A 24,151-nucleotide genomic window follows, 5' to 3' on the forward strand; every position below is an offset into this window, starting at 1 on the left:
GGAATGAAAATGATGCCTGAACTAAAATTTTTTTTGATTTAAGTAATCTCTACACCCAACATGGGGTTCAAACTCACGGCCCTGAGATCTAGAGTTGCATGCTCTACCGACTCAGCCAGCCAGGCACTCCTACATTTAATCATTATAGTAAAGAAAGTAACAAAATGAAAGATTAAGAAACTATTGTTGTTTTTTTCTCCTATATTAAAGATTTAGTGGCTAGGAAATATAGTGACGTTTTAATTCAGTAGATTGAAATTATAATAATTAAATAGTAAATAATAAAATAATAATAAATACTGCCTTTAGCCTTATTATTCCTGTAGTAGCCTGTGCCTAAAATGTTACTTACCATTGCTAGAAGATTCTTACTCCATTGATGTTACTTCTTCTTTATAAGCTTGATGCACAGATTTTTTTTTTGAAGAGGAATTTGAGGTTTACAACAGAAATTTCCCATATATTTCCTGCTCCCACATGTGAACCCCACCCCCACCGCACATTACCACCTTTACTCACCAGAAGAGCACATTTTTTTTACCAAGGATAAATCTACATTAACACATCAAAATCACCTAAAGTTCATGGTGTACATTAGAGTTCACTCTTGGTTTTGTATATCCTATGGGTTTGGAAAAAAATTCTCTGTGCTCTTCATCTCTCTCCCACTATCCCTAACTCTACCGTACGCAACAACTGATCTTTTTATTGCCTTCCATCATTTTGCCTTTCTACACTATCATATAGTTGGAATCATACAGTAAGTAGGCTTTCCATATTGGCCTCTTTGACTTAATAATATGCATTTTAAGATTCTTCCATGTCTTTTCATGGCTTGATAACATTTCTTTTGGTACTTAATAATGTGCTAGTTTGTTTATCATACACCTACTGAAGGACATCTGAGTTGCTTCCAACTTCCAGCAGTTATGAATAAAATTGCTGTGAACATTGTCTGCAAATTTTCATGTAGATCTAAGTTTTTAACTCCTTTGGGTTAGATAACAAGGAGTGTGATTGTTGGATGGTATGATACATGTTTTGTAAGAAATGCCAAACTCTTCCAAAGTGCCTGCAATTTTGCATTCTGACCAACAATGAATAAGACTTCCTGTTGTTCTGTATCCTTGCCAGCAATTGGGGTTGTCAGTGGTGTTATTCTAATAGGTATGTAATGGTATCTCATTTTAATTTGCAGTTTTCTAGTAATGTACTCTGTGGAACTTATCTTCATACATTGTTTGCCATCATCATATCTTTCTTCATGGTGTCTCTTAAGGTCTTTGGTTTGTTTTGTAATGGAGTTTTCTTATTACTGAGTTTGGAGAGTTCTCTGTATATTTAGGATAATACTCCTTTATCAGATGTATGTTTTGTAAATATTTTTTCCCACTTTGTGGCTTGTCTTCTAATTCTCAAGATATACTGTCTTTCACAGCACAGAAATTAAAGTCTAGTTTATCAGTATTTTCCTCAGGGGTTGTATTTTAAAAGCATCACCATAACCAAGGTCATCTAGGTTTTCTGCTGCTATCCTCTAGGCATTTTATAGTTCTGTGTTTTACATTTAAGTCATTTAATTTTTTACATTTGTAATCCATTTTGAGTTCATTTTTGTCAAGGTTGTAAGGTCTATGTCTAGATGCTTGGTTTTTGTTTTTTTAATGTAGATGTGTAACTTTTGTAGCACCATTAGTTGAAGAGACTATCTTTGCTGTGTTGTATTTATTGCCTTTGCTCCTTGGTTGAAGATCAGTTGACTTTTAATAGATTTCTGTTTCTAGGCTCTCTATTCTGTTCCCTTGATCTTTTTGCATGTGCTTTCCTCAATAATACATTGTCTTGTTTACTAAAGTAGCTTTATAGTAAGTCTTAAAATCAGGTAGTGTGAGTCCTCCAACTCTGTTCTTCTCTTGAATATTGTGTTTGCTTTAAGTTTTGACTTAATCTTTATATAAAATTTAGAATCAGTTTGTTGGTATTTATAAAATAATTTGCTGGGAATTTGGGATTGCATTGAATCTGTAGGTCAAGTTGAGAAGAACTGACATGTTGACAGTATTGTGGCTTCCTATCTATGAACGTAGGATATCTGTCCACTTAACCTAGTTCTTGGAGTTTAATTCATCAGAGTTTTGTGGTTTTCCTTATATAAATCTTACTCATGTTTGTTGATTTATTATATAATTTTGGGGAGTGCTAATGTAAATGGTATAATGTTTTTAATTTCAAATTCCATTTGTTCATTGATATATAAAGAGAACAATTGACTTTTATTTAAACTTGTATCCTGCAATCTTGCTGTAATCACTATTAATTCCAGATTTTTTGCCTGTTGGTTTTCTACTACATAGATGATCATGTCATTTCTTCCCAATCTTTATGCTTTTGATTTCCTTTTCTTGTTTTATTGCTTTGGCAAGTATTTCTAGGATAATGTTGAAGGGCATGGTGAGAGTAGACATCCTTGCCATGTACCTGATCTTAATGGCAAAGTTTCTAGTTTCTTACTGTTAAGTATGATTTCAGCTGTAGGTTTTTTACAGTCTTTATCATATTAAGGAAGTTGTCTATTCTTGGTTTACTGAGAGTTTTTATCATAAATGAATGTTAGATTTTTATCAAATGCTTTTTCTGCATATTGGTATGATTGTGTGATTTTTCTTTTTTAGTCTAATGATTTAATGGATTGATTCATTGATTTTTTTAATATTGAACCTGCCTTGCATATGTGGGATAAATCCCACTTGGTCATAGTGTATAATTCTTACACATTTTTTGATTAAGTTTGCTAATACTTTGTTGAGGATTTTTGCATCTATTTTCATGAGAGATACTGGTCTGCAGTTTTATTTTCTTAAAATACTTTGGATTTATAAGTTTTTTAGCATGTAAAAAATCAGCTTGAGATTAATGGACATATTACCTCAGCATTTGTTTTAAGACTCAACTGACATGTTGAATTATATACTGTGTCTTATTTTATTTTTTCTGTTACATGCATATTCTAATACATAGCACATAGTAGGCATTGTATTAAGGGATATTAAATTCTGTTTCAAATCAAAACATATCATAGTAGGTGTCCACATGTTCATATTTTTTTCTGCATTTATGAAGTACACCATTAATTTGAGGAAGATATAGCTGTCCCATTTAGTGTTCATCTCATTTATGCATACTCTGTTAGACATTTTGTTTTAGGCTTGGGACATCATGTCTAAGAAAATAACTCCCAGATCTTTTTCTCACATCCCAGTGTTTTCCTGTATTCCTGACTGCCTACTAAACATTTCTATTTGGATGTAATATCTTGGGTTTTATTAAAATTTAGTTATTTTTCCCCCAAGCCACTTCCTTCTCTTAATTTCCTTTTTTCTGATAGTGCCAGTTTGTTTTTCCCAGTTTTATGGGCGAAGGCATTTCACTAATCTGAGTCCTCTTTCACCCTTTGTGCCCACTCATATGCCATTAATTGCTAAGCATTGCCCTTAGTATTTTTCTTACATCTGTTCTCTAGTGTCACTACCATATAAAGATCTTTTTTAAAAAATCACATGTATACTGTTATTGCTTCCAATCCCTACCCCCACATGTCTCTTCTACTTAAAAATATTGAGCCCTTAGGAGAAATCAAAACAACTGAATTCCATAGCCTAAGAATTGCTTTTAAAATCTTAAATTATTTTGGTTGCAAGAAACTAAATGCAAAAAATACGCTTAATTGAAAGCATACTCATCTGTGGAAGCCAAGAGTCCACCCCAGTGGACTCGAATTCAGGTAATAGTATCATCTGTTTTTCTGTGTCCTTTTCTCTCTCTTAGACTTACCTTGTCTATTTACACATCCTATATTTTTTGTTTTAATTTTAATTACATCTTAAACCTAACCAGATATCTTTGAGTCTCCAATTCGAAATTCTCAGAAGAGAGAATGTTATGAGTACAACATAGCATATTATATTGACTAGTTTGTTGGTTTAGCATTACCAGATAATCAAATTATTTAATTTTTTAAAATAACCAGGGGCACCTGGGTGGCTCAGTCGGTTAAGCGTCCAACTTCAGCTCAGGTCACTATCTCACAGTTTGTGAGTTCGAGCCCTGCATTGGGCTCTGTGCTGACAGCTCAGAGCCTGGAGCCTGCTTCAGGTTCTGTCTCCCTCTCTCTCGGCCCCTCCCCCACTCACACTCTGTCTCTCTCGTCTTCAAAAATAAATAAATAAAATAACTGATTAATGTAGAATATGTGTTGTTTTGTCTAAATGTATATTGCATTGTGCAGTTTTCTTGAAATATGAGTTTGCCTTAATACTACTTTTGACCCATCTACCTCCCTCTGTGGTTTTTACATTTCTATCAAGCAATAAGAATACATTTTTTATTGTGTAGCATCTAGCTTGAATAAGCTTATATCCTACCAATTCTTCATTTTTTTCCCCACAGGAGCTTTTTAGGGTGGGTTGGTTTTTTTTTGGGTTTTTTTTAGGTAAAAATCATATAACCTGTAACTTAACCATTTGAGAAGAGTACAATTCAGTAGCATTTAGTACATCCACAGTGTTGTGTAACCATTCACCTCTAATTAGTTCTAAAATATTTCATCACTCTAAAGGAAATCCTGTACCCATTAAGTATGCAGTTATTCCTCATATTCCACGTTTTGTTCATCCATTCATGGCTCTTTGGGTTACTTCTGTTTTGTGTCTCTTGTGAATAGTATTTTTATGAAGATGTGTGTACAAGTATTTCTTTGAATACCTGTTTTGAGTTCTTTTAAAGTATATGCCTAGGAGTATGTCTAACTTTTTGAGGAATAGGCCGTACCATTTTATATTTCTGCCACCAGTGTATGAGAGTTTCCATTTCTCCACATCCTTACCAACTCTTGTTTTCCTTTTTTCTTTTTTAGTATAGCTGTAATTCCTTCATTCCTGTGTATGAAGTTACACCTCTTTGTGATTTTGGTTTACATATCCCTAATGGCTAATAATGTTGAGAATCTTTTCATGTGCTTGTTGGCCATTTGTATATCTTTGAAGATGTATCTTTTGCCAATTTTTACATTGGGTTGTCTTTCTGTTGTTTGGTTATGAGAGTTCTCTGTATATTCTGGGTATTAGGCCCTTATCATGCAAATGATTTGCAAATATGTTATCCCACTTTATAGGTTGTCTTTCTTCATAATGTTTTTGATGCAAGTTGTGAATTTGGTAAGTGTTTCTGATGAAGTTGTAAATTTTCATAAAATTTATTTTTATTTTGTTCCTATTGTATTTTAAGATACATGTCTGCCCATTAACATAGATTTATATAATTCTTGTTTCATGCATTTTTTTTTAATCCTAGAGAAAAAGATGCTACAAATCAAAATTGCAATACTACTGGTTTATAAAAAAATTATCTGTAACTACTTTTATTTTAGTTATTTTTTTTTGGTGTGACTTCAGGTTAGTGTCTGATGGATTATTTCAGCTTGGAGGACTCTAGCATTTCTTGATAAACTTTGTCAACTTCTGTTTACCTAAAAATGTCTTAATTTTTTTCTTCATTTTTGTTTTGCCGGAATTCTTGGTTGATAGTTACTTTCAGGACTTTATATCATCTTATTGCCTTCTGGCCTCTGGTTTCTGAAGAGAAATAAGCGTTAATCTTAATGTGGATTCCTAGGATATGGTTAAGTTTCTCTTGTTTTTTTAGTGTACCTCTTTTTGAGTTCATCCTGCTTGCAATTTGTTGACATTCTTGGATGTATACATTTGTGGGTTGTTGGTTTTTTTTTTTTTTTTTCCATATTTAGTTTTAGCCATTATTGCTTTAAATATTTTCCTTTCCTTTTAGGAAAGCCCTTGCACATGTGTTGGTAAATTTGATGGTGTCCAGAAATGTCTTAGGCTCTGTTCATTTTTCTTCATTCTTTTCTCTTTTTGCTCCCAGACTCGATAATTTCAGTTAACCAGTCTTTAAGTTCACTGGTTATTTCTTCTGCTTGCTAAAATCTGCTCTTAAACCTTGCCAGTGAAGTTTTCATTTTTGTTACTCTACTTTCCAGTTCCAGAATCTCTTTAGTTCTTACTCTAATTTCTTTGTATTTATTGATACTCACTTTATTGTCATCCCTCTGGTTCCTTTCACTTCTTTGTTCATGCATTTTTTTTAAAGAGTTGATTTAAAGTCTTTGTGTGTAGTACAAAGACTGGGTTTCCTCACAGGCAGTTTCTGTTCATTTCTTTTTGTTCCTTGAGCATACCATATTGTTTCTGAGCATACCAGTTTTGTTTCTTTCTATGCCTTTTAATATGTTGTTGACAATAAGGGGTTTTGAATTTTGTGTTATCTCTGGATATCAGATTCCCCTACCTTACCGGGGTTTTTGTTGCTGTTTATTGGCTATGTTTGCTTGTTTGGAGACTTTCCTAAACTACTATTTTAAAGTCTGTATTCTTTGTCATTTGTGGCCACTGAAGTCTGTATTCCATTAGCTTAGTGGTTAGCTAGTGTTTTGACAGTTTGTTTAAATGCCTGAAGTCATTGGGAAAAAAATTCTTTCCAAGTCTTTGCACATTGTGTTCGCTTACTCTTTTAACACTTACCCAGGCCATTTATTACTCTGCTTGAGCCTTCACTTCCAGCTTGAGCAGAGCTTGTGGTTAGCCAGAGGTGAAAGTTTCTGATCTTTTCAGGCATTTTCTGAGGATGTATCCGGCTTTCAGCATGCATGTGGGCTTCTTGATTCCCCCCATATATGTAGACGCTTTTAAACTCCGTAATCCCCCACTGTCTCCTTTCGCCAACATCTTCCATGATAGGCTTTCCCTCCCATTGCTGATCCTCTTGTTCCTGTCTCCACATTGCTGCAGCCAGTACTTCTGCCTTTACATGCCAGTGAAGCCACCTCAGCCCTGGGAACACTTCAAGTTGAGTGAAACATGTAAAAAGCCCTTGTGTTGTTCCATCTAGGAGACTGGTCAAAACCCGTCACCATAGTTCCTTAAGAATAAGATCTCTATTGCTTCCTCTGGCACTTGTAACCTTTGCCCAGAGTGCAGGCTGCCATCATCATGGTTGTTGCTAATCTGAAGTATAAGGGTATGGTGGGTGGATAATTAAAAGCTGCTTTCTTCACCAAGCCTTCTAATGGTTGTGATTTTCTTTTTTTTTTTTTTTTTTTTTTTTTTTACTAGATTTCATCCTTCTGCAAAAATTGATACACTTTTTGACAGCTCATTAGTTGCTTTTTTGAGGGAAACAAGCCCTGAAATTCCCATTTCCATCTCGTTACTGATGCCATTTCCACATGGATGCATTTGTCTAATTTATGTGTTATTTAGACATTTTACTTTTTCTCTTACACACTGTAATCTATTTTGTGACTTAGTATTATTTCATCCTGAAGGTACAGAAACAGGCTTTGAAACTCTTATTTCATTTTCTTCATTAGCAGCTCAGATAGAGCTTGGACCATTTTAGAACTTCAGATACCAATAAGTTTGTACAGCACAAGGGTTACTTTTCTAATAAAAGAAAAAAAAGAGGATTTGGTTTAAAGTTATTTTCAATTTTTAAATTTTTATATTTAGTTTCAGGATATTGGAATATATTTCTAATGCCTTTATTTATTGCTTGGAGACCCATGATAGATACCTTGGGTGATTTTGAGTCCAAGTAAAACTTTGATAATTCACGTCTTGATAATTGAGTTGGGGGTGTTTTTTCATTTTTTTTTTTTTTTTTTTTTTTTACATCATTTACTTATTAGTAAATGGAAGGCAAGATTTTTAGTGTAGATGATTAAGTACCTTAAAATTTTCACTTAACAAGTAATACTAAATGCTTATCTCTGTCAGGAATTGTCAACCTCAGTTAATGACATTGGAGCTATTTAATCCTTCATGAGAGGAGCAGTCCAGGATATAATTTAATTTAGGTGTATTGCATTTAGTGATCATGTCTTTTTCAACCCATTTATTTATTTAATTTTTTAGATGTTTTTATTTATTTTTGAGAGAGAGAACACATGAGCACGAGTGGGGGAGGTACAGAGAGGAAGACGCAGAATCTGAAGCAGCTCCAGGCTCTGAGCTGTCAGCACAGAGTCCAATGTGGAGCTTGAACTCGTGAATGGTACGTTCATGACCTGGGCCTAAGTCGGAGGCTTAATTGACTGAGCCACCCAGGCTACCCTTTTTCAGCTCCTTTAATTAAAAAGAATTTTTGAGATTATCTTCAGACTTTTAGCCACTAGTTTTAGACTTTATTGATTTTTTTAAATCTAATTTCTCCTGTGTTTATTGGTTGACATTTCAGTATATAAATGAACTACTCGTCTCAATTTGAATATCATGTTTCCTCATTATTAGATTTGAATTATGCATTTTTGTTAGAAATACCATCAAGGTTGTTGTATCTTTTTAAGTATGTCATACCTGTTGAGACAGTGTATCAGTTTGTCCCAATAATTTTGATTATTTGTTGGTGTCTGCCATATTTCTTCATTGAAGTTAAAACTTTAATTTAGTAACTTTTTATTTATTTATATTGGTATGAGTTCATGTGTTCTTGTATTCAATGAGTTATTATGCATTAATGTTACTCAGATCATCCTAGCTTAGACTCCTTCATGGATTCTATGTCCTTTGAAGATACGTCTCTATAATTTTTTAAGTACTTCCTCAACTTTCTGGCACAAGATGTACCAGGCATGGCTTATACTTTCCCTGATTCATCCTTGGAATCCACCTTTTCTCCAAATTGCTCTGGTTTGTTTTGGTAGAGAATGGTATTTAGAAACCAATATTGGGGCTACTTCTGGACCATCTCAGCAAAAAAAGCTAAGAAAGCTAAGAAATGTATGTATGTATGTATCTATACTTATTTCTGTAGCAGTTTGTTAAAAACCATGAATTTATGTTGTTACCTTCAATTTTAATCTAATACCATACAGTACATTTAATTCTAGTTCCCCTTTTGTTATTAATTCCCTTCTTGAACAGTGAGAATCCATGCTCCTTTTATTCTTTACATATTTACTCATTTGCTCAAGTTTGAAATATGCAAAAAGTATACATACTACTCTAGATTTGAAACCTGCTAAGTAGAGTTCAATAATTTATCACAATTTTTCAAAATTTTTTAAGGGCCAATTACATAGAGTGAAGTTCACCAAACTTAAGGGTACACTTAGATTCACTTGTGACAAATTCATTCCCCTGTTTAATGCACATACCTGTCAAGCAAGATACAGAACATTTTCACGACCCTTTATGTCTCTTTCCAATTGCTTTTCCAAACCACCCAAGGTAACTCGTCTAACTTCCCCCAGCCCCCACTTATAGATAAGTATTGCCTTTTTTAGAACTTGATATAAATGGAATCACATAAATAAATTCTTTTGTGTCTGGTTTCTTTCACTAATCACAGGTGAATTCATGTTGGCTATGTCAGTAAAACCTTGTAACATTTAAATAACATTAGGGGCGCCTGGGGTGGCACAGTCGGTTTTAAGTGTCTGACTTTGGCTCAGGTCATGATTTAACAGTTCCGGAGTTTGAGCTCCATGTCACCCGCTGTGCCAACAGCTTGGAGCCTGCTTCTGATTCTTTGTCTCCCTCTCTCTGCCCCTCCCTTGCTCACCCTCTGTCTCTTTATCAAAAATAAATAATAAACATTAAAAAAATTTTTAATATAGCAACATTAGCCCATGAAACTTTGTCAGATTGGATTTTTGTTTCCTTTTATATGTTCATGAATTTCTGAATATTAACATTTTCCTCCTAGCATGAGATATACTTCATTCTTCTTTCATATTGTTATGTATTCTTTGTAAAGACTAAAATAATTCTAATAACTAGGTAAGAAATTAGAAGGAATTAAAAATACATTGTCCCATGGAAGCTGTGACATTGGTCAAGGAATAAGTTTGAGATAGTCTACTTTTTCATTGATTTGGTTTGTTTTTATTTTTTTGTAACTCCTGTGATCAGAAGAGTATAATGCCTTACGAAATTGAGTCTCTTTTAGAAGTGCTTTAAGAAACTTCCTGTTGAGCACAGACAATAGGTATAGACTTTTGGCCAGTGACATAAATGTTAGGTCTTTTGTTATTGTCCATAATTCCCTGAGGCCTTTCTTTTTTCATTCTTTTTCCCCCCTCCTTTTCCAGTATAAATTTCTTTATGTTGTTCAGTCTCTGTAATTTCTATTGATTTATTTTCAAGGTCACTCGTTCACTGCTCTGTCGTCTCCATTCTATTTCTTTTCCTTAGTTCTAAAGTTTCTAGGTCTTACTATATTTCTGATTTTTTATGAAACTTTCAATTTTTTTCAAGTGTGTTTATAATTGTTCATTGAAATATTTTATGATAGCTGCTTTAAAATCCTTGTCAGATAATTCCACAGCTGGCACCTTTGTATTGGTATCTGTTAATTATCTTTTCTCCTTCATGTTGGAGATTTTCTTGGTTTGTGGTATGATGAATAATTTTAGCTTTATTATTGTATCCGGGTCATTTTGGATATTATGCTATGAGACTTTGGATCTTCTATTTTAGTGAACCTCTTCTGACTGCACCAGCAGTTGGGGATGAAAGCCCTGATGCCCTATTTGGTCTCCATGGGCCTCTACTGACACTACCATGGTGGGGAGGGTAATTTCCCTCTTACCTCTAGATTCTGGTCTCTATTCACCCCTATTGACACCCCAGGAAGAGGAAGGGGGGGTATATGCCATTTTTACCGCTGGGTAGAAGAAGTGGAATTCTGATCTCCCTACTGGGTTACCACTTGTGTGTGAGGAGTGGGTTTCATGGTCTTCGGCTGGAGGAAGGCAGTTCTAATAAAAAAAAATGTTTTGTTTTTGCTTTCTAAGGCTACACCTTTCACAGTCCTTCCACTTGAGAGAGCAAGCTTTTCTTGTGGTTGGTTTTCTGTTATTTTTTCTTTCTCTTTTTTTGCCTGTGCTATGTGATATTTCTGGGTTGAAGCTTCTCTGTTGTCCAGTCCAGTATATATGAGGCAAAAAGAAATCCCAGAGAACTCACTATCATTTTGTTCTGCAAATTCCAGTGTCATTAAACAGTCTATCTTCTCTCCACCATTCAGAATCTTGATGTTTGCTTTTTATATATTGTGCTCGGGAATTTTAGCTATACTTAGTGGAAGAAATAGGAAGAAACATGTTTTTTCATTTTGCATGGAACTGGATGTCCTAAATGATTTAAGAGAAAAAGTGGTCCATTAAGAATTTCAAAACAAATGCCCCCAAATTTTTAATTCTTAATAGTATTTTACCACCATATTTTTCTAAGTTACTAAGATGTGTTTAAGGTTGAGTGTATTCTGTTGTATATATGTATGTATGTATGTATGTATGTATGTATGTATGTATAAAACCTTATATATTTCTTTATTCTTATAGGATTATGTACTGAAGGACTCTACCGTGTTAGTGGGAACAAAACTGATCAAGACAATATTCAAAAGCAGTTTGATCAAGGTGAGGTATATAAAAAATACAATCATTTTTAAATTATTTTCCTTACTGAAATTTCATGGTGGGAAGACTGATTTTTATAAGGAAGTGGGATTTTGGGGAGGAAAGAGTCTTGAAGCAGGATTTTAAATGTGTGATAGAATATTTACCACAGTCAAGAATAGGAGAGCTATAAATCCGTTACCAGAATTAGAAAAGCAATCGATTGACTTATGACAAATCAGCATCTTTCTAAGTCAGAAATAATACTTAATTAAAGGTGCAGTTTAATTTTTTTTCCATGCTTTAGGGCCAGCTAACCATTAGGAATTAAAAAAAACAAATCAAAGTTTTAAATGTAAAAAAACTATAAGCACTATGGAGAAAAATGAGTGAATATTTTATAATCTTGGAGTAGCAAGGCCTAAACTTGATATGAAATGTAGAAATCCTAAACAGGATGATAACCTGGACTGCTATCTCTGTGTGAGATAGTGGATAAAACGTGAACAAAACCGGGAGACAAACTATAAACTTGAGGGAGGTGTGGAATAATCTTGGATGGAATAAGCAGTTCACATCAGAAGAAAGAGACCAAAGAGTATATGAAAATATGCTCTGTCTCTATGATTTGTAGTACAAACACTAAAATAAAAAGAATTGATTTTGATTTATTATCAGAGTGAAAAGATTGTTGATAGAGTGTAGAGAAGCAGGTATGTTGTACACTGTTGGTTGTGGATACCTTTTGAGAGGTAGTTCATGTATAACTATTAAAATTCAGATACTTTGCTCCAGAAATTCCACTTATAAATATTTATGTTACAGAAGTCTTTGTATAAGCTTACCAAGATATACTTGAAAGAGCATTTATAGCAGTGTCGTCTCAAATTTTTTTAAAAAGAGGAGGGGACCTATCCACATTCTTTATAAGTAGAATACTAGGTTCCTGTGTAAAATAGTGTAGATTTATGTGTGTTAAAATGGTAAAATGTCAGTTATTGAGTGGTATGAAAGCTTTGGAAGTATTTTCTATATATAGGACTTCATTTTAAATTTGTGCGATTTCACTTAGAGTAATTAAGGAATAGGTTATAGTCAATACTGTGGCCTCTTGAATTATACTTCATGGTTTTGTTTTCTTGTTCTGTCACTTACTGTGCCTAGGGCAATTAATTTTTCTAAACCCTAACTTTTTCATATCTAGACTAGGAGTGATAAGAGGAACTGGGATGAATAATGAGATAATGAAGAGTTTTCTGTGCCACACACCATATCAAATATTCATCGGATAGCTCTTGTTATAGAAAATGTAGCCTAAGAAAATAAGCTTTAGTATATAATAGTGTTTATCATAGCATCTTTAATGTTTTTAAATAAAATCTAAATGTTCAGTAATAAAATATTATGTAAATTGTTAAATCTTGGGGAATATTTTGTGGTCATTATAACCATTTAGGGCAAAAGGTTATTAATGGGTTAAGGATGTGTGAATTCTTAGTACTATTCTTGCAAATTTTCAATTATGTTACAATTAAATGTTACTTGGTACACACAGAAAATGTTTTAAACATTTGCTTGTGAAATTTTAATCATCTTAGATAATGCCTTAAAAACAAAATCCAGTATAAAAATGTATTTATGATTTTTCTAGTTTTTTTTTTAATGAATAAAAAGGGATGAAAGGAAACATGCCCGAATAAATAAAATGTAAATAGTGATTGTTTCTAGGTGATGGGGGTAATTTTTTTCTTGTTGTTGATCTGTGTTTTTACATTTTCTGTCATAAATATCAAAATTTGATATCATAAATACCAAAATTATAAAAGGAAAAAATAATTCTTTTAATAGCAGATTAACCTTGTGATACACCTTTAGTATATTCTATTCTTGTTTTTTAAGTCAGAACTTCACTGAAAAGGGTTGAAATGAAACTATTCCATACAAAAAAATCAAGTGTAAGCTAGAAGGTGTAAACTCACTTGATTTCAGCAAGTATAAGTAGAAGGTTTAAACTAAAATTTATATGCTTAATTCCTATCTTTTGTCTTTCTGTTTTTTTATGGCTTTTTTTAAAGTTTGTTTTGAAAGAGAGAGAGTGGGGAAGGGGCAGAGAGAAAGGGAATCTGGTAACCCAATTGACTGAGCCACCTAGGTGCCCCTGTAAAATAGCTTATGTAAACAAAATATTTTAAAAGGTAGGTATTAGTGAATGCTAATGATCTATAACATACTAATAAGCCTAACAGCCTTTTACATTTGCTGTAATAGAAGATGCTTCCTGCTTGGTTCTCTCTTCCCTTATGTAGGCAAACTTATTAAAACAGAGTAGGAGGGGCTCCTGAGCATCTCAGTTGGTTGAACATCTGACTCTTGATTTTGGTTCAGGTCATGTCACAGTTCATGAGATGGAGCCCTCATCAGGCTCTGCACTAGTAGTGCAGAGCCTGTTTGGGATTCTCTTTCCCACTTCTTTCTCTCTCTCTCTCTCTCTGCCCCTGCCCCATGTGCTCTCTCTCTGTCTCTCTCTAAAAAATAAATAAACTTAAAAAAAAAAAAAAAACATTTGGGGAGGGGTGAATCAGCCTGTAAAGAAACACGGCTGAGGAGAAGACTCTAATACATTTGGATCTATAAGTACCTATACTTAGCTTACCTCTCTTATAATTAATTAAAATTTTATTATATAAATTACAAATTTAAATTTTTGTCTTGTAGATCATAATATCAGTCTCGTATCAATGGAAGTAACAGTAAATGCTGTAGCTGGAGCTCTTAAAGCTTTCTTTGCAGATCTGCCAGACCCGTTAATTCCATATTCTCTTCATCCAGAGCTATTGGAAGCAGCAAGTAAGTTGTAAGCCTCCTTTTTTGGAGAGAGATGATGATGGTGGGTTTAATGTACTGATTGCTTTGTGTTAAAATCATCCATGCACTAGAATGTGTAGCTAATAAAAATTCAGCTTATAAGACTCTTTCTTAAAGGTTATTTTCCTGCAAGTAAACAAAATCAGAATCCGGGGGAGTGATCCCCAGAAATATTTAGTTGTAGCTGGTCTCTCAGGTGACTCAGTGCTTCTAGCAATTTGAAGATCATTGTACTAGAAATTTGTGATTTGTATTTTTATTTCAGACTTAGAGGCTGTGTAAGAAAATTAAATGAACTCTTCATGTGAATGTATCTCTAACATATTTCAGTAAAATATTAACCTGTGTATGGTGTGTACACATGTGTATTTAAGTTTTTTAAAGTCAAATTAACTTTGGCCTCATATCTTAAGTCATTTTTTGCAAAAGTAAGGTAGGAAAGTAGGTGCTTATTCAGTATAACCATTTCAAATTTTATCTCTGAGTCAATTTGACCTTGTGATTAGCTTTACATGCAAAAAGGCTATTGTAAGAGATGATAATGTATTTAGCAGGTTTCTTAGAACATTTTGTTTTTGTTTACTTATTCTCATATGCTTCAAACAGATTCTTCATTGTCTTTTACAGTAAGCAAAGCAGGAAGCTTTATCAGATATTTTTAAATGTGTGTTTCAACAAATTCCTTCCTACTTTGATTTTACAGAAATCCCAGATAAAACAGAACGTCTTCATGCATTGAAAGAAATTGTTAAGAAATTTCATCCTGTAAACTATGATGTATTCAGATATGTAATAACACATCTAAACAGGTATTTTTATTTTTTGTTTATGCAGTTGCACTGTAAATTTTAAACTTCCAATTTTAAATTGGGTTAATAATAAGATAGAGAAAAGGAGGCAAACTAATTTTAAATATAGTTGAATTTTGGGTCTTCTCTGGATTTTTAAAATAGATTTTCACAACTTGTTTAAAGAAAGGTATATGGGGGCGCCTGGGTGGCGCAGTCGGTTAAGCGTCCGACTTCAGCCAGGTCACGATCTCACGGTCCATGAGTTCGAGCCCCGCGTCGGGCTCTGGGCTGATGGCTCGGAGCCTGGAGCCTGTTTCCGATTCTGTGTCTCCCTCTCTCTCTGTCCCTCCCCCGTTCATGCTCTGTCTCTCTCTGTCCCAAAAATAAAATAAACGTTGGAAAAAAAAAAAAAAAGAAAGGTATATGATTGTGACTCTTTTAGTACATGTAATGATTATATAAATAGTATAGTAAGTATATTATATAAGTAGTAAGAATATTGCTATTATTCAACAGTTCTCTTCTATAGACTCTTAGAATTTTAGGTATGAAATGACTCTTAACCAAATGAACCTATTTGAAGTTGGAAAAATTGAGGTTTAAAGAGGGAAATTAGATACTCAGTGTCACATAATTAATAAGTGACACATCTTATGAGTAAGACCCCAAGTCTCTTAGAGGTTTCACTTAATTTTTGTATCACACTCTGTTGCTTTTGTATATCTTGCTTGTTTTGTTCGGGTATAGCCCACAAAGTGAAATTTTATCAGAAACTTAAATTCATATTACCGTCCATCCTGTTAACCTGAAATGCAGGACATTAATCCTGCACTAAAATCTTAAATATGTTAAACTTAAAGCGTATCCTTTTTTGTAAAGTGATAACTCTCTTCACAATACCATTTATTAAGTGAAAGGCAGTATTGTGTCATAGCTTAAAGCTCAGACTGTTGAGTCAGAGAGGCTCAGATGTGAAACATTTTTATTATGTGACCTTAGGCATATTACTTAACCTTGCTTAAGTCTTCATTTTCTCAACTATAAAAATGAGAAATATAACACCTCACAAAGTTGTTCTTAGGACTAAATAGAATTACTAGTATTTGTGCTAAGTTTTTCAAAAGTCTGCTCCTTATAATTTCTATTGACACTAATGAAGTTTTTTTTTATTTTAACTTATAACATCAATGTTGAAATTCACCAAGTACATTTCAGTTTTGTATCTCTTAAATGTTTAAAGTTTTATTGTTGCAATCAGTGTAGTATAAAATTATATTAAGGTTTCTAGTAACTATTCTCTGAAGTCTCCCTCCTTGAGAAAATACCAGCATACTAGTATTGTCATAAAATTAGTGGAGTATCATCTTTTGAAAATTATCATACAAATGGTTCTTGAAATGATAACAGATGTATACATGGTACTGTTAGAGACCTTACCCAATATAGAGTGTAAAGATGGTTTGTGAACATATTATTGTTTGGCCAGATTAAAGTGCTGAAGTAAGAATTGGTGCTTTATTTAAAAAAAATTTTTGAGAGACAGGGTGTGAGCAGGGGAGGGGCAGAGAGAGAGGAAGACACAGAATCCAAAGCAGGTTCCAGGCTCCAAGCTGTCAGCACAGAACCTGATGTGGGGCTTGAACTCATGAACCCTGAGACCATGACCTGAGCCATAGTCAGATGCTTAACCAACTGAGACACCCAGGCACCCCAGAATTGTACTTTATTTAAAAGAATAGGGAAAAAAGACCAAGGGGAAAAGCATGGTCAGAGAAGCATAGTACTAGTCCACTAGCAATATTATTTTAGACAGTACCATGTTTGGCTTCAGTAATAGAACCATACAGCAGCAGAAGCATACATGATGTGTTGAGGAATGGCAGAGGACTTTGTGATTCCAGTAGAGAGAAGGATGAACAGAGTAAGAGGTAAGGTCAGAAAGGGAAGAGAGACAGTGTGAGATTATATAGGACAGTACTTCTCAGTGTAATATGTCTAACTTTAATCTTTAAAATGTTTTATTGACAAGGAAATTGCTTGTGAGTGTATGTCGCTAAGCACACTGTTGACTTCCAACTGACATTTGTGAGGAGATGAGGAATGAGACTTTCTTAATGAAAATAGCATTGCATGCCTGTCACTCTGAGTGGTAGGGGGACCACTGGAGAGTAAAGCAGAGAAATAATATCATCAGACTTAAATTTTAAAAGGATTGGTCAACCAGACTGTAATGGGAACTCTGTGTGCCAAGTATTCTGAAGAGTGCTAGGGACATAGAAAGTGAACAAAGCAGTCACTCATTAAGTTCTAGTATAAGAAATGAATGATAAATAAATATATAATAGATCATTGGCAAATTGCAGAAATGAATCCATGGAGTTACTCTTTTGTTATATTCTCTTTCAGCCTCCATATTCAGTGAGTTCCTGTGTTGAATCACTTTTTTCTCCTCTAATTATTTTTCCTGTTTGTTCCTGTGCCACTGCTTTAGTTTAGCCATTATCATTTCTCATTTAGGTAACTCTAGTTTCATTGTAATTAAGCTCTCTTCATGCCAGTTTTCCTCTTGATCCTCCTGTGATCCTGATCTAAGAATGATCTTTCTATAAAGATGTTTTTTAATTGAATAACATCTTATATCCTAAAGAAAAAAATGTTCAACATTAAGTGGTCTAGTTCTGACTTACTCAGTTACGCCTTCTTTCCATTTCCTCTAAGCACACAACACAGCAAGTAGCTGGATTAATAGCATTTAATCAGAGGTATCAATTTGTGCCTGTCATTACATCTTAATATGACTGCCTCAGTTCTCAAAATGTAGTCCTCAAACCAGCAGTAGCAGCATCACCCCAGAACTTGTTAGGAATGCAAATTATCAGATCCCACCCCAGACATAACTATCAGTCTCTGTTTTAACAAGCCCTCTAGGAGGTTCTGATACACACTGAAGTTGAGAACCACTGTTTTGACTGAATTACCTTCCCTTCCTACCATTTTACCAATTGCCCATCACTCTTAACTCAAACATCAGACATTACCTCTTCAAGGAAGCCTTTCCTAGGCACCCTCATCTCTTACTTGGTACCTTTCTTTTGTAGTTTTTGACTGAGCAAATAGACCTGATGCCCATGCTGTAATGTCTTTCAACTTTACAGGTGTTTTTGTTTTTTGCCTTTCGTTTTTTGTTCGGTTTTCTTTTTTCAGAATCTACACTTGTCTACTGCATAGAAACAACTGAATGGACCCACTATAGTTAGTCAGCTTTATTCTGAATATTCTAATTTTCTCTCTTAACAAATAGTAATAACTTTTACCATAGAACACATATTTTTAGGGCATATTACTTTACCTCAGATGAACAATTCCTGTGGTTGGGGGAAGGGGTTTCTTTGGTTTATATTTAAAATATTTTGATGTGCAAATTTAATTACGAGATTTTCCCACTACCTTCCATCCTGGATTATTTCTTTATGTGTGGAAGAAGAGCATCAGATAGAAATACTAAGATTCTTCCCCAATTTAATAATTTTGATTTATAATTTAAGATTTTTCTCTTAGGTTTCTTATTACAATGGTAGAAGTGCTTGCTCACATATTTAAAGAGCTATATGTAAATCTGTTAATACAATGTATAATCATTTATAAATTCTTAAATTCTTAATTAAGTGATAAATTCTTATTAAAATTCTAACTAAGAATTTTAAGGTGGAATGTGTTTCTGTGAACTGTTGTCTTTCAAATTAAATTTGTAGCAAGGTACAATATATTTAATGATGGAAAAGATTCTTTTTTGCAATATTAGAAACTAAGTTTTTTGAAAGTTGAAAAAGTCTGTTGGTTGGAGGATATGATAGAGCAATTTTTCTAAAGTTTGATTTTTCCAAGGATCAGCGAGCTGACAATACCACGGTTTGTCTTTTCATCTCTCATAATAGTCAAGGAATTTGGATATGCAGTTAGAATTTTCGGTCTCTGTTGCCAGAAACTCATTAAAGTTTGTCACGTGTCCTCCTTACTCTGAGAAAAAGGTTTTTTTTCCACACACATTAAGGAGGTTTCTATACATAAATTATAAAACCCCTGGTACCACGTTTTTTTAAAGACTATCTGATTTTTCACAAGGAATGGATTTGCTGTCTCCTGTTACTAGAATGTAGTTGAAAATCTTAGAATGCACAAGAAGAAAGATGGTTTAAATGTGAAGTTAAGATAAAAAATTTTTAAAACTAAATCATCTGAGATCTCTGATACTTAAATTGCCATGAATTTTGATTGGTTTCTAATTGTTTTTTCCTATCATAATTTCAGGGTTAGTCAGCAAAACAAAATCAACCTAATGACAGCAGACAACTTATCCATCTGTTTTTGGCCAACCTTGATGAGACCCGATTTTGAAAATCGAGAGTTTCTGTCTACTACTAAGATCCATCAGTCTGTTGTTGAAACATTCATTCAGCAGTGTCAGTTTTTCTTTTATAATGGAGAAATTGTGGAAACTGTGAACACTGTGGCTCCTCCACCACCTTCAAACCCAGGACAGTTGGTGGAACCAATGGTACCGCTTCAGTTGCCACCACCTTTGCAACCTCAGCTGATTCAACCACAGTTACAGACAGATCCTCTTGGTATTATATAAGTACGAACTGATTGCAGACAGCCTGAATTTGGACAAAAAGCAAATCTAGGCATGCATGTTTCAGGGTTCAGTAGTATACTTGATTTTTCTTACAGGTAATTCACAGTCAAAATGATGAGACATTTTCTCTTTGAACTATATGGTATAATTCCTTAGTCATTTACATTACAAATCTAACATGTGATAAGCATGACTGGAGAGGTTTAATTTTTATAAACAAAAATAGCTATAAAATACAAAGCTGCTGTTGCATGCAACCTTATTGCAATCAGTATATCATTCCTGTGGCATTTTCTGTCACATTATATTGTGAATAAAATTTTTCTATAGAAATTAAATGATTTAAAAACTCACATATATGAAACATTTAATGCTTTTCAGCCTGCTTTATGGCTGATTTTGTTATTTGATGTGCTGATTTGGGCAACTTAATTTACATTTTAGCAGTCTGTGTAGATAACTAAAAGCCCAGTTAAGTATTTTATAATTTCAGGCTACTTATGCCATGCTTGGGATGTTGTTTGAAAGAAAGAAAAATACACTTATCATATTTCTGCACCTTCATCTTTACTTCTAAATAAACCTGTGGATGATTTGATGAGGGGTAAATGAACATATTTCTTGTACACGCATACCAAGGATATACTTGTGGCTAAAGTGAGTTGATAATATTGTGCAAAGGATAGTTGTCACCAACTCATTTCTTTATGGTCCATAATGAAATAAACATCTTGTATACTGTTAATTCTGTAAACAGATGCATGTTCAAAAGATCTATGATGGTCTTGTAATCTTAATCTAATATATTTTAGATATTTTAATTTTTTCCCTCTTGGGAAATACATTTAGTATAGTGTAGAAAATACTTCATGACATTTTCATATAAGGTTATATAACTTTTCGTACATAAACATGAAATTTGTTGTAGAAAATTCTTTAAACCAAACATTTTAATCTAGGACTTCAATTTAATCTGTTCCTTGAATCTATTTTTATGTGGCCCTTAAAAACATATCCAAAAATCCATTGCTAATATAGCAATAAAAATACTTTGGGTACTGACAGCCTCTTTGGAGTGTGTACATATAAAGTTGCAAACTTGTATTCATATTCTTTTCTGTGATATGTTGTACTAAAATCCAAAATGCTTTTGCACCATTTTTTAAAACAATTTTTTCTTTTGATGTTGGTACCAGATTTGCTGTAAATGATTGCTGCTTTGGGGGTTAAACATTTTGTTAGTAAAGATCCAACCAGAACACTAAATTACGGATAAAAATTTCAGAACTGGTGGCATAAATTTTTTTAGGCTTTATTCAAAATTTGTTTATTACCAAACCATGCCATTTTTTTCTGGAAAGGAAAAAAAAATGGTTTGTTTTTCCTTGTTAGGTTATCTTTTCCTGTAGGAAAGAGGAAATTCTTTGGTCCGTGTTGTAATCCTCATTCATAATACAATTTTAAGGTTGTCTTATGTGTATTATAGTAAATAGATGATTTTGAGATTGGAGGCTCCTAAGAGTTTGATTTGCTCCATTTTTCCCTAAAATAAATACCGTCTTTCCCAACTGTTATGTCCTAGGTATTGTACTTCTAATTTTAACTTCAGAATCAAGATGTCAACATCAACCAGGCTGCTGTTGAAGTACATGTATATTATAAATTATCTTATTTGTGTTATACTCTTACATGTTATTATCTTTTCTAAGAAAACAAAGTCCCTATTATTCCTATTGCAAAGCACACAGGAATTAAGAAAGTACAGTAATTTTTAAAAAGAAAAATCCGGTAAATGTAGTATTCTTAACTTGTTCTATATTACTTAATAACCTATTGTCTATATAGCTTTAATTTATAGCTGTCAGTTTAACATTGGCATGTCTGGCAAAGAAAATTAAACTTTAAGAGTTTTATAAACTGTTTCTAGGTTGCTAAAGAATTTATTTTTCTACTATATATGGTATAGACAAAGCTCAAAACTATGTACAGGAAAAAAGCCTGACTATTTCTTTTGGAAGTAGGCTGAAAAGAGAATTTTCAGAACTGTTCTTGTCTTCAGTTCATTTGGTCATGACTTTGCTATTGTAATATGTGAATCCCAGTTTATTTAAGCTATTCTCTTTTATACTTTGTTAATTTAACTTTCATGTACATTAAGTACCATTTTTGTTATTAAAACTAGCATTTATCATTTTCCACATTAACTACCTTACACCTTCCCCAAAACTTATCTCCACTTTTCTATGCATTCTATAATTGATTTGAAAAGCTTCGTAGTGGGTCATTTAAAATTCTACATTTGGTTCAATTAACCTATAGGTTTCAGTTAATTGAAAATTAAAGTACAGTTTAAAGCTCAGTCTGTTACACTGAATTGATTGCGTTTGTTTTTGCCAAGGGTTTAGATATGTTTTTAAATATTAGAAAAATAATTCTAAGGACAGAATAATATAATTAAACTTTGCTTTGGTAAGTTACTGGAAGGTCTCACTGTTTAGGGACATATTATATATGAGACTTAAAGGATGAAAAGGATATTAGATAGTCTCATAATTATGGGTAAACATTAAGGCATTATATTTTACAATTTTAAATAAAATTCCATCTACACACATGTTGCCATTGTTTCATTTAAGCTTCAGTGCTTGTAGTTACTACAATATTGTACTTAACAGTGGTTAGGTTAGCAATATACAGATGCATAGTGGTACTCCTTTTCAAATTTTTAATAGATTTATTGGAAGTCAAATTTATTTCAACAGACACTAGGATATACAATTAATTTTAGAACAAAATTCCAGGCATAATGTATTTCCATTTGAAATGGTATTTGTTTAGTGCTTTTTCCCCCCAACATTGACGATGTAAATACTGTGTAGGTAACCACAATCTAACTTAGCCAAAAAGCAGCTTTTATTTTCCATACTGTGTGTAAATAATGTAGACCCTTTTTTTTTTTTTTTTAAGGTACTGGAATTTAATTTCTAATATCTCTTAGATATAAACAAAAGGGAACAATTGGAATAAGATTTAGGCCTTAGCTTCCATGGTGATTTTTAGTTTTTTATACGGTAATAATTGTGATGCTATTTGTCAACTGGATATAAATATATATATAATTTTAAAAAGTCAAAAGTGCTTTGTTTCTTTGTTTATAATTAATGTAATTTTGTGCTTCACCCACAGGATGCTGCAGTAAATTAAATATCAGTGAAGCTTCTTCTGTATAAAGAATGCTCTGAATAAAACATTAAGAAGCTGTGTAATTTTAAGTTATAGTTGCCTCTAATTTTACCATTTCATTGGTAAAAGCTATTTTCTTTTTTGTGTAAAATAGGAAAATAAAAATAAATTTTTCAATATGATGAAAGTTTTAGTAGGGAGGTATATTACTAAGCTTTTATACTATACCATGAGAGGAGATCCAAAATTCATTTTGGATGTACGCATACTGGTGAAAATTTAGTTTTTAAATGTTCAGGAAAAGATTGCACAGATTTCTGATTCCACTGTTACCTGGACCTGAATTTTGAGCTGTGGCTACACGTTCTTTTGAGCCACTGGAAATATTTTGAAGCCTATTTTAGTTTATTAGCAGAGCTGCTAACATTGAAAAATATACTTTTGTTTTGTCTTAATTGGTTTATGAATATTAAGCCAAACTTTATGGATGTATGTTCTAATATTCTGTGGATCTGATGAAGTCTGACTTTAATTTTTGTTTTTCTTGAAATTGATAATTTTAATTAATTACCTTAATTCTTAGGCTGAACAATTTCTGATTTGTTTCAACAGTTATGGGTTTTATTTACTTTTTTATTGTATTTGAATTCTTGACGTTCTCAGCAGCCTTTTCAGTTTCTCAAATGTCTGAAAATAAAATTTTCTAAGATTTAATAGGGGAAGGAACCACTCTTCAAAATGGATTTCTTATGGTAACATCGGTGTGTAGTTGAGAAAACTGTACAAGCATTAATATCTCATACCCAATATCCAATCATTAGATCCAAGTACTGTGATCTCTTTACATTAGTTAAAATCTAATTAACAAACTTTGGGGATATTTACTATTAAGTTGAACCTTGTCATCATCCTATAAGCATGATTTCTGTCCCCAGCCCCAATATTAGTTTTATCTCTGTGGGTGTGGGAGCAGGTAGGTGGGGGGATCCACAGATGTCATATCAGTTAAATCTTAAAGTGTTTAATATTAGTATTTCATAGAAATTTTTCAGGCAATAGAAATGATTTTGGAAGGCTAATGGTAGTCAAAGTTTTAAGATTTCAATCATTACTGTTTAATATATAAAATTTATAAACCCTAGGGGCGCCTGGGTGGCGCAGTCGGTTAAGCGTCCGACTTCAGCCAGGTCACGATCTCGTGGT

The 24,151-nt window shown here is 33.2% G+C and overlaps 1 protein-coding gene across 4 annotated transcripts in view; it reads left to right on the forward strand.

Moving 5' to 3' along the window:
* Positions 1-23,031, forward strand: part of ARHGAP5 (Rho GTPase activating protein 5) — a 78,614-nt gene extending 55,583 nt beyond the window's left edge. For 3 of the 4 annotated variants that reach the window (XM_053889335.1, XM_019428097.2, XM_019428098.2), the window contains exons 4-7: positions 11,417-11,494; positions 14,189-14,320; positions 15,042-15,147; positions 19,438-23,031. In XM_053889335.1, coding sequence (XP_053745310.1) covers positions 11,417-11,494; positions 14,189-14,320; positions 15,042-15,147; positions 19,438-19,765 — 644 coding nt within the window. In that variant the 3' untranslated portion in view covers positions 19,766-23,031. Of the gene's footprint in view, positions 1-9,411; positions 9,440-11,416; positions 11,495-14,188; positions 14,321-15,041; positions 15,148-19,437 lie in introns of those variants that run through there. The other variant, XR_008417169.1, reaches the window with a different exon arrangement.
* The last annotated feature ends 1,120 nt before the right edge of the window (positions 23,032-24,151 follow it).

This window comes from Panthera pardus, unplaced genomic scaffold, assembly GCF_024362965.1.
Source record: "Panthera pardus isolate Hobbes unplaced genomic scaffold, ASM2436296v1 HiC_scaffold_24, whole genome shotgun sequence".
Lineage (NCBI taxonomy): Eukaryota > Metazoa > Chordata > Mammalia > Carnivora > Felidae > Panthera > Panthera pardus.